The sequence below is a fragment of the Pseudorca crassidens genome, chromosome 4, assembly GCF_039906515.1.
Source record: "Pseudorca crassidens isolate mPseCra1 chromosome 4, mPseCra1.hap1, whole genome shotgun sequence".
In the NCBI taxonomy this organism is placed as follows: Eukaryota; Metazoa; Chordata; class Mammalia; order Artiodactyla; family Delphinidae; genus Pseudorca; species Pseudorca crassidens.
Window position 1 is genome coordinate 112,941,525 of NC_090299.1, and position 12,113 is coordinate 112,953,637.

The 12,113-nt window shown below is 37.3% G+C and overlaps 1 protein-coding gene across 1 annotated transcript in view; it reads right to left on the reverse strand.

Annotated features, from left to right (window-relative positions):
• Positions 1–7,124: 7,124 nt before the first annotated feature.
• Positions 7,125–12,113, reverse strand: part of PRKG2 (protein kinase cGMP-dependent 2) — an 86,973-nt gene continuing 81,984 nt past the window's right edge. Inside the window, exon 18 of the mRNA XM_067736367.1 lies at positions 7,125–10,411. Coding sequence (XP_067592468.1) covers positions 10,316–10,411 — 96 coding nt within the window. The 3' untranslated portion in view covers positions 7,125–10,315. The remainder of the gene's footprint in view (positions 10,412–12,113) is intronic.

The window sequence follows — 12,113 nt, forward strand, 5'->3', positions numbered from 1 at the left end:
TGTGTTTCCATATATCTTTAGGTTGCCTTTTCCATCTAGAGAGAAGTTGGAGTAAAGGATAAATTGATTCATAGCATGATTCTATAGGTGACTTCCCTGAGTAGCCAAGAATCGTTTGAATATATACTTCTTCCCACTAAAAATAATCTTGTTCCTTATTTTCATACTTGCGTATCATGAATGCAAGTCATAGAAGCAAAAATAATAATAATAATAAAGTCTTATGTGAAAGCTAGAAGATAAATTTGATGGGACAACCCTGCTAGGAATAACCAGAATTGAGCTTGAGTTGGAAAAAAATTAGAAAACTAACCAAGGAGAACTAAGAAAGCTGCATTGGAGTCTGTGGATTGGATCTATTCCATAGAAGAGAGGAATGTAGACTCCTACAAAAGAAAGAAGTGATGAATCCAAGAAGTGAAGAGGATTGTTAGAGCAGCTGGAAGCCCAACTCTGCTTCGTTCCAAGAAAAACTAAAAAGATAGTAGAAATTGAAGTTAGCATGAAGAGGGATAAAAAACTGAAACACTCCGCCATCTAAAACCACTACAACATGACTTGTATATAATATACATATTTTGACTGACACCCTGGAACAGCATATGCTTGATAGTATTTTTGAGCACTACTGTTATGTCTGGTTTAAATTAGTACATGAAAGGCAAGGTCTTTCATTTTAACTAGTTTTGCACCCAGAAAATATACCACACAATGAGTAGGATTTAAGACCTTTTTTTTTCCCCTAGTAAATGGTCATAGTAATGGGAATACTGTTATTTATCCATACTGAGCTTCAACTATGAATAAAATGCACACAGAAGTTTCTTTTAAAATGTTGGTTGAATACATGTTTGAAGTGTGTAAGTTTCTTTTCCCTCCAGAGTAAAATATCCTCATCTATTAAGTAGTAGAAACTATTACTTCATAAAGTTGAGGCATAAAGTTCAACTGAGATAAAATTTGTAATGGACTTAGCACACTGCCTGTCACATAAGTGCTTAAGATGTTAATCTCTTTCCTTTTTTTTTACTTTTAACTTGAACAATGTAATCACCAATATATGGCAACACTACTTGAAAAATAACTGAGACCACAAGCGGTTCTTAGAAGAAGAAAGAATATTTTTTAAAAAATTACATATACATATACACATATACTTACATATACGTATATACACACATATAGATATACCAGTATACATCTATTTACTCACCTAGAATGTTGAAAATCCCAAGAATCATTCTTGTTGCTTCTTCTCGTTATCTCATTCTTTGCATCCAGTCCTTTCACCTGTCACCTCTTTCCAAAACACAACCTCAGTATCACTCCTTGTATGTGACCCATTTGACATTCTAGTCAGAACCAGTTCCCATTAGTTTTCCTCTGAATTAAACACTTCAACTGCCTGCTAACTGATCTGCCTGCTTCCTTTACTCCCCCATCTATGCTATGTGCTATGAAGATAGCACAGTCACCAGAGTGATCTTTTGAAAACATAGATCAGCGCAAGTCATTCTCCTGCTCTACAGGAAAAAAAAAAAAAAAAAAAAAAAGGCTTCACATTTCTCTTGGGATAAAAAACAAACACTTGCCTGTGGTCCATGAGGTTCTCCTACTCTGGCCCTGCCTACCTTTCTGAGCTGTCACTACTCTGGAAACTTACAAGACTTCTGTTTCTCCAACATGCCAAATTCATTAATACCCCCAACAGCTTTTGCATTTAATTTCTTTGCCTGGAACACTTTTTCCTAGACAGTCTCAAGGTTGTTTCCTTTGTACCATTCAAATCTCATCTCAAATGTCACTTACTCAGGAAAGCATTTCCTTACCACTTATTCAAAGCCATTCTCACCTCTCTTCAGCCTCACTCTGTCATATTAACCTACTTAATTATATTAATAGAGTTTATTGCTGTGATGAAAATTTCTAATTTATTTTTGCAAAGAGGGAATAATTCTACTTTTGAATTATTAATGTGATCTTGTTTTTGGCTTCATGAGAATACATCTTGGTTCTTTTCTAGAATCATCCACCTGCTGATTAGGATTAGTTCCAGTAGGGTAGAACTGAGAAAGTCTTAGGTGACATTATGCTTTTGGAATTCAAAAGCCAAGCTTTGGTTCTGAGAAAGGATTATCTAAATTCCTCTATGTCCTTTAGCTTATAAAGGATCAGGCTTTGTGGAAGAGACCAGAGAATTTTATGTACGTAAGAAAAGTCCAGACAGAAGAGAAAGAGGAGGAAGCCTGCCCTTTTCTAGCCTCAGGGAACTGTGGAAGGAAAGAGGGAGGAGAGGAAGGTGCTCCTTCCCATGTTTGGGACTCATGACAGGCTGCTCTAGAATAAACGTCAGCATAGTAACTTTGGGGACACAGCGTAGCCTGCAGTACGAGATTCTGAGCTATTTCATCCTAAATTCCCTTGGCTTCTGCATTGTAAAAACAGGACGTATAATTCTGAAGGTCTGCTAGGTCGCTCATCAGAGGGCATCAACTTAGTAGGCAGTAGGTGGCTTTACAGTGAGCAGGTCTCAGCTAGAGCTGGAAGGGACCACAGGCAATCCCCAAAGGTCTTTAGTGCCAGTAGTAACCACAGGGAAGCTGAGTCATCGAGGGAGGGCTTGGGCCCTGTCTCAGCCCAGAGAGGACAAGTGATGAGCTTCTCCAGCCATAAACTTCTGCCATGAACATCAGTCAAACACACAGCAACCAAGTAGATATCTGGCCTTAGAGCTTTGACTCATCCTCCATCTTGCTCAGGGACGTAATTAGATTCTCTCTAAAGGAGAATCTGAGAAATTTTGTCTAAGAGAGACTGAACCTTTTGTAGAGCAATGGTTCTCAAACTCTGTGGTTTATCAGAACCTCCTGGGGAGCTTAAAAAGCCCATAGTGACTCAGGCTCCTTGAAGTGGAGTAAGGCCCAGGCCTTTATACTTGTATTAGTTCCCATCAAAAGTTGATAGCCACCAAAACTTGAGAACCACTGCCCTAAAAGGACGGTTTAAATTACTTCATTGGATTAACTTTAAACTAGATGAGACTTTTCATGTCTCTCCCTCTAACCAGTAGGTGGAAGCCCAAAGGAGATGAGATAAACATCATCATTTTTTAAGTTATATTTTATCTATGCACATCCAGATTTTATGTTGTTAAATTTTTTAATGACCTCCATTTGTTTAACAATTTCCTGTCATCCTCTTGCAATTAGAACATATGTTTCACGATGGAAGGGGTCTTTATGTTGTTCACTGCTAAACGCCAGGTCTGGTACAGAGTAGTCACACAAATATTTGTGGAGGGAATCAATCAATCAGTTGGTTAATTAGCTAGTTAATGAATTTATGCATATGCATGTAGTGGAGAGAATTTGGTGTCAGAAGACACTCTGCCTGGGGATGATAGAGAAGATGGGGGAACAAGGCATAGGAGATCTGGCAGAAGGAGAACTAGATATTTTTCAAAAACAGCTAAAAACACCCAGTGAAGTAAATCACCTGTTGCTAACAAGTGAAAGCCTTAATTTGGATCTGTAGAAATAGGTCAGAATTTAGAGGTAAGGAACAAAGAGTCTGTAAAAGTTTGATGCAAAGATTTATGTAAATAAGAGCTTAATGCTGGAGAGGCCTGAGAGGGTATATCTGTCACCTGCCTTTAAAGTGATTTGATACAGTGAAATCTGTACTTGATGTTCCCCAGTCCCTCTTTTTTTCCCAATAATTTTTCTGGTATCTATCCTATCTCTCTGATGCAAGTATATGTTTTAAAGTGAATGTCTTTATTATAAGATATAAGTTCAATGTATAAAACTTAGAAGAAAATATCCATGATCACACCACCTGGAGGTCATCACCTAGTCATCCAATAAGTATGAATATATATTAGGACTGTGATTTTTGTCCTCCTGCTGTATCCTCAGCACTTAGAAGAGTGCCTGGAACAGTGTTCTATTAATAATTGTTGAATGAATCTACTAAGACATGCATTAAATATTTTTCTTCACATTCACTATTCCTTAGAATGATTCCACTTACTCCCTTTGATAAAAAAAATATATATATATTAATATTTTTACTAGCCTTTCTTTTCTTTCTTTGGCCTTGACTCATGGATCGAATTTTTAAGTATTTCTAGGCATACCTTAATATTTTAACTCTCCTTGCCCCATTTGCTCTACTTGGTTTCAAGGATTGATGCATTGCTGGTATTCTTCCTTGATCTCATCATATTTTCTTCTGCTTTTTATTTTCCCAATGCATGCCCACTTGGTTTTTCCTCACTGAGGAAGTTTGTATTTGTCAAAACAAATTTCATGTTACTTTTTATTACACCATTTTCAATTTATAACAAACAATTAAATAAACAAAAATATCTTGGTTTTGTACTTTCCAAAACTGAAAATGCTCGAGCTCTAACTCAATTTAGAGCTTGCCTGTAAATCACCTGAGATAAATCGATATTGCTGGTTTCAGTTGAGTAATGTGGCCTGCGCTCTAGGTGCACTTTGATAAGTGAAAGTGGGTAGAAAGACAGGAAGCAAATCTCATTAGTTAAAATTTCTAAGTAAACTACATAAAAATAATGACATATATAGGTTTGAAATTGAGTGACTTGGTACTGTGTCAATTCAGCTAAGCCAGAAATATGTTCCCAGATTTTCCTTCTCTGTGTGGTTCTGAGTTTGGCCTTGCCACAAGAGAAATCTGCATAAGACCTGAAATGCCAAAGTGGATAGCAGCCATATTTATACTCCAGACGTCGGCACAAGACCAAGCACAGTTGGAGCTCATGCACATTTTTGTTGATTTGCTGCCTCACCTTGGTGGTGAAGGGCAGCATTCAGGCTTGTGGTTCCTTTAGCTCCAGCCAGATTGCTCCTTTGGCATCTGCACATCCCGAGCCAGGTACACGTAAAAGGTGTCAGCTTATCCTGCAAGCCACCCATATGGCCAAGGTTGGCAACCATGAAAGACACAGATTCAAAAGTTTGTCTTCTTGGGTTCTGGCTTGCCAGTTTGTTCTCTTGTGTCCATTTTGTTCTTGTTTCCCTTACTTCATGTCCGTCTTTCCTTCCCAACCTAGTACTTTAATTCAACACGCATTTCTTATCTTACAGTCTCTGCAGGTCAGGAATCTGGGAGTTGTTTATCTGGCTCCTCTGGCTCATGGATTCTCACTGGGCTTTGACCAAGTATTGGCTAAGGTTACAGTCTCATCTGGAGGCTCAAGTGAAGGAGGATCTACTTCCAAGCTCACTCCTGCGGTTGTTGGCAGGATTCAGTTCATCACAGGTTGTGGGACTGGGGGCCTCATTTCCTCATTGACTGTTGGCTAGAGGTTCCTTTAGTTATTTGCCACATGAGCCTCTCCATAGAGAAGTTCACATCATGGCAGCTGGCTTCTATCAGAGCAAGCAAATGAGAGAGCAAGAGAAGGTGAACAGGACAGAAGCAGATTCACTTTGTAACATAATCTCAGAAGTGACTTCCCATCACTTTTATTATATTCTATTTGTTAGAAGGAAGTCACTAGATTCAGTCAACACTCAAGAGGAGAGGATTATAAAAGGGCATGGACACCATAAGCAAGGATCATTGGAAGGCATCTTTGAAACTGACTACCAGAGCCTTTCAAAAGGCAAAAGACCTTCCAAGCATCTTAAGCATGTGCTGTACACACCCTCACTTTTAAGAAAATAGAACTTCTAGGAATCATTATTTCCACAGCATCGTCACAGAAAAGATTTGTGAGTGTAGCTTTTGCCTAATAGAGTGGATCATGAATTTATACATTGGAAATTCACAAAGTTTTTAAAAGAAATGTATCAGCTTGCAATGGAGAGAGAGACAAATTTTAAAAAGGCATCTCTACCACCAAACATTTACAGGCAGGAAACAGGCTAAGAAGTCTACTCAGTTGCAAATACCAGCCATATCTTATAGAAAAAACAAACAAACGAAAAGGCTAACTCAGAGGCAGAACCCAGATTCTACATGGTGGGGCCAAGAGCTGCAGAGAACAACTCACAGGGAGTAGGACTGAGCCGTGAGCAGTGAAATGGTAACACGAGTCACACCAAATTTCAGAATTCTATGGACCAGTGCTGCTTTGTGCCTCTCATCTTCTCCCTCTCAGAATGCAAGAATCTGTTGTGGTTATCCACTGGTCGTCTCGCCATTCAGTGTTGTGAGTGTGGTGACAGATGACTTGTTAATTAAGTTTACAGGCTTTCTGACCTAAAAGAATGTATCCAAGGAATTACACCCGAGGAGTCTTTATCCACACCTGAATTGAACTTAGATGACAAGATCCCGGACCTTGACCCTGAGTCTGATGTAATGAGATGATATTTTTAGGGAGACTCTTGAGAGGGAATGAATTTATTTTGCATATGGCAATAATGTAAGTAGTCTGTGGACAGAAAGTGGTTTGTGGCAGTTTTAAAACTTGCTTGCAAATTCTTTGAAACTCTCTTCATTAAGAAATGGAGCCTATGTTCCCTCCCCACAAATCTGGGTGGGCTTGTGCTTCTACCCACAGAGTATGGCAGAAGCGAAGTGATGTGATTCCAAGGCTGGTTCATAAAGTTTAGTGCAGCTTCTCCCTGTTGGCTGAAATACTTGCTCTTGAAGTCCCAAGCCACCATGAAAGGAGTCTGACTACTTTAACGATGCCATAATGTGAGGAATTCAAACCATGTTGAGAACACGTGTGGGCACACTGAACAGCAGTCCTAGTCCTTGAGTTGTCCCAGCCCAGGCTCCAGATACATGAGTGAACAAGGCTTCAGGCGATTCTAGCTCCCAGCCGTTGAGTCACCCCAGTCTTTGAATCTTTCCACCTGATGCCCCAGATTCTGTGGTGCAGAGACAAGCCATCTTTGCCATGTGCTGTCTGAATTCCTGACCCACAGAATCCCGAAGAATAAAATGGTGTTCCAAGCAACTAAGTTGTGGGTTAATTTGTTATATTGTTATAGCAACTGGATCTAAGCTATGTAAAACCAGCACAGCTAAATTGAGAATGAAAGGCATATTTGAGGCCAATATTTAGCTTTGAAGGCAGTCAATAGTCAGTGTGTTTATAATTATTTTAGAATCTTGTGTGTATGAGACAATGGATGCAAATGCTCCTAGTACAATACCTGGCAATAAAAAAAACAAGGATTTATTATTATACCAAAAAGAAACAGATATATTTCCAAATGATTATTATCAATGACCTACAAGTAATAATATTCTGGCCCAGTGTTCCAAAGCTTTATCTGTACCATCTCTAAGTTATAGGTGAATAAAGATGTGGTTTGTTATTCAATGTCACACAAACCTGGACAGAGCAAGAATTCAAACCCATAATTTTTGACTCCAAGTCTTACTTTTCACCACTACATTCTCCTCCCTCCAGACATTTTAATAGAGAACATATTAGGAAACTATCATCATGAAAAGTTGGCCCTGCAGAGAAGAGGCTCAAGAATGAAAAATTAACTTTGCACCCAGAAAAGACAGATTAGGAATGACTTAATGATTAGGAATATGATGGGTCTGTATATAGGGGGATAATTTTCTGTATTTTCTAAGAATATATATATGTACATATACATATATATCCTTAATTTATAAAAAGTTAAAACTTAGAACTTAGGTGAGCAGTGAACTCTTTTTTTTTTTTTTTTTTTTTTTTGCGGTACACAGGCCTCTCACTGTTGTGGCCTCTCCCATTGCAGAGCACAGGCTCCAGACGCGCAGGCTCAGCGGCCATGGCTCACGGGCCCAGCCACTCGGCGGCATGTGGGATCTTCCCGGACCGGGGCACGAACCTGCATCCCCTGCATCGGCAGGCAGACTCTCAACCACTGCGCCACCAGGGAAGCCCGAGCAGTGAACTCTTAATAAAGCACTTCATTTTGGTGAGGGTTAACTCTTCATCACATGCATTAAAATTTGATTAACCATCTTTACTTCATGATTTAAAAGAAAAAGAAAAGATTGATACTGGATTTAATTGGTACAATTGTGCATACAGATACCAATGATACATAAGGTCCAGGACTAAACGGTTATTAAGGCCCCTTTAATTCTAATAGAGATAGTAACAGTAGCTCCCATCTATGCAGCATTGATTATTTCATTGAAATTGGCAAAGGACTGTCTAGGTATCAATTTACTCCCCAAAACAGGCGCCTAAAGTAGGTATTATTTTACTGTGCTTTTTCTACAGGTGAGAAAGCTAGTACTCAAAAAAGTGAAGTCATTTTTCCAAAGTCACCCAGCTACAAAATAGAAATGGGATTGTATTAATGGTTCAGTCTCTCATTTCTCCATCTTTATAAAGTACTCCAAAGTAAACACAATAAAATCACATGTGGAGATTATATATTGACATGGCCAGTCATAGCCAAAATAAACTTGTAGTACCCTAAGTTGGTTTTTATTTGTATATATGTAAGTCTTTTTTGAATTACAACTATTGATCACCTTTGAGAATATCATTGCTAATATAACTGTACAGTTCTAATATCCACCCAATACATAAATTCCCTACATTTATAGGTGGGTAATTTAAAAATATATACATGGAAAAACATACAGTGCTTACAAACCAAATTCAAATAAAAATCTTTAAAAAATCTTAGAAATTCATTAAGCAGGTTATGTTGATCCTATTAAAAATGGTTCTTCTATGTACAATACATAAACTTTAAAAATACTACTACAGGAAACAAAAATTCTTTGGTTCAGCAAAAGGATTCTAAATGTGGAAATTTAATTTGTTAAGGATGCACCTTCCTGGGTTGGGCCTCACTTATCTGGTTTAACACTTCAGAAGCAGATAGATGACTCTCTGAATGCTGAAAATATGGGTGGATGTGGATAGCGATGCTTTTCCTATAGAACATTAGCATAGGAAAGTATAACCAGAAGCTTGAATAATGCAGGAACTTCGACGTTATTTTTACTCTGCCAGATCAAAAAGATAAAAAGAAAATCTGTTTCCCATCCATTTGGGAAGGAGGGTGGGAGAATGATCATGATCGGTACATAAAACATTCTACTAGTAAAGTTCTTAGGTTACTGGCGTCCAATGCTATTGAAACAAATCTATTTGTTATTTGGAAGACTGCAGGGAGGAGCCAGGAGGGGGACAGATGCTGGATGTCCCTTTTACCGTCCCATCCCTTCTCTAGTGGCTTGCCTGCCTTAACAATCTAAAATTATAAACACTCCCATGACTCAAATGTCTCCTTAAAGTTATTAATGCAGCAGTGATTAGGCGTGCATCAATATCTGCCAATGGGATTTCCATTAAAAATTAACTGTGGTTATTTCTATACTCTTGGTTTATTAATAGCAACAATCACAGAACTGGCCAAAATATCTCAGAGTTTCAAAGAGTCAGCATTTATACCTTTTAGAATTTTTTCTCCTCCATATGTAATGGGAAGGAAAAGCCTTCACAATGTAGTTCCTGCGTGTTTTCTAATTTGATTGTGAAAATATTTAATATATAAGATAAAACCTTTCCAAAGGCCCATCAATTAACCACACATTATAACCATCTTTAACAAGACTTTTGAAAAGTCTCTGAGGTATCACAGCTGGTCACAGGAGAATAAAAATATTTTTTGCTTTGTTTATTGTTTCTAAGTTCCCCAATAGAATATAATTACCTGGCTAGATTCATTAACTCATCTGTGTTAGAAAGTGGTACCAATGACTAATACTCAAATTTGCCTTTCCCCAGACTAGGTTCAGAAGCCTATCAATATAGTTCTAGGTTGAACACAGGTGAAAATCAAGAACTTCTGTTGACTACCAAGTTTACGGCAAGCCATGACTTCAAGATGCCATAATGCTTACGTGGGATTGTTGAGAACGGGGGAAATCTTCCAAAATTCACCCTTGTTCTTTCTTCTATTTGAATGACTTAGTTGCTCAAGGGCAAGACACTTTTTAAACCTTACTAGGACTCAAAGGAGACAAATATGATTGGGACGGAGCAACAGATTGCAGAGAAAATTATGTCCCTTTGACAAAAATGGTTCTGACTTTGAAGAGGGGAATAGGATAGCCTTCAACATTTGAGAAAAGCAAAGAACAGAACACACGAATAATTCACAGCATCTAAATGAGACATTATCATTCAGAACCACCTCCGCACCTACTATTTCCCACCCCCAGCTCATGGGCAGGGATTTCTTTTCTCTAATAGTCTTCTAAAAGATAGTATAATACTCTGAAGAGAAATAATCAGTGTTGGATTGTTGGTCCTTATAGTCCTTTTGTGTATGTAGGGCAGTAATCATCTTTTCTTCTGTCAGAAGTCTTTATCCCAGCCTGACAGCTCATCAGGAGGCACCCCCTTCTCGGGAGGATACTTGTCAAAGTAGCTGTGATCTGTGGGTCCACTTAGCTAGTAGAAAAAGGATGAAACCAAAGGTGAGGATAACGTTGACAAAGCATGCTAGAACATATGGGGAATGCTTTCTGTATCTGAACACTGATTTTCTACTGCAACCACTTGTAATGTACATGTAAGGAAAATAGAACCAGTTATCATTTTTGAGTCACGCTCTCAGCCTCATGAGATCTCCCCTTTAGAACAAATGGATCGGGTCCCAGAATTACATGCAGTAGGAGCTACCTGGCTTAAGGGGTTATTTCTGAAAGAAAAGGTGACAGAAATGATGTCTCTTTTTTTTTTTTCAAATTGGAAAATATTTTAAAAGGAAATATTAAAAATATCAAAATTTGCCAGAATCCTTCTTCCACTTTATAATAAAGTTTCTCACTGATCTTGAATTTTTATAGGGTTAATTGACCCGTATAAATTCTCCAGAATGTCAAACAAAGGGACAATTCAAAATACTAGTGACTTTGTTGAAAGAGTGAAATTACTCTGGTATTAAATTACTTTGCAAATCAAGTGGTTTCCAATTCTTTGCTTTCAAACAATCTTCATTAGTACCTAATTGAATTATCAGCTGATAGATCACTAAAAATACTATTTATGATCCATCATAATGAGTTTTTTGGGGGCATAAGGAGACTACTCAGAAGGTGCTCAAAGTGACATTGCTATTATAAAATCCTCCACTCTCATTTACTTATTTATGTGAACACAACTCTTAGCACTTTCATCTACAGAAAAATAATTTTAAAAAGAAATAGAATTGATGTGGAATCTGATCCCATTTTTTAGTAAATAATATTCATCCACAAGTACATTAATAATTTCTTTTCAAAACATTTTTGTTTAATAATTATTTAAAAATTTATAATATATGTATGTTGTTTGATACTGCATGCTACAAAAATGTAATTATAACTGAATCCAGAAGAAATATCTGTATTGCCAGCGAAATTTTTATCCTCACAAAAATTTTTAATTTTATAAAAACTAAAATTGAAAGGCACTTAAAGAATGATTAATAGAAGACCATCCAGTATAAAAATCTTTTACATTAGGATGAAATTTTATAGAGAAAATCTAATGGAAACATGAAAATAGGAGTTTAGAGAGAAAAAGTAGTCATGTAATATTTCTGTCTATTTTTTAAATGGCTGATGGGTTTCATATCTCAATGGCATTTAGATTCCACTGGATATATTTAAAGGGGCAAAGTGAGAGTAGTGTTTTACTATAAAATGTCAATATTTACAACATACTCGAAATTACATTTTCCACAATGACTTAGACGAGTAATGAAAAAATTCAGATGTCAATCTAAAAAGGTACAAAGAAAGACAAAGATCCTCAAAATTCCTTTACAGAGAACACAACATAACATTTGTAGGGTGTTGACTAGATTATTCCTGAGTCATCCCCCTCCCTCCCCAACTTAGCAGATGTTCTGCTTTCTCTGGAGCTGTGCTGTCCAACCAGCAATGGGGACTGAGCACTGGAAATATAGCTAGTCGGAACTGAGATGGCTGAAAGTGGAAAAACCACTTGGGATTTTTGAAAATTCAGTATGAAAAAAATAAATGTAACATCTTTATTAATATATTAATATTCTGTGTTTGTTACATGTTGAAATAATATTTTAATGTATTATGATAATTAAAATTAATTTCACCCATTTCTTTTTACCTTTTTTAATACGGCTACTGGA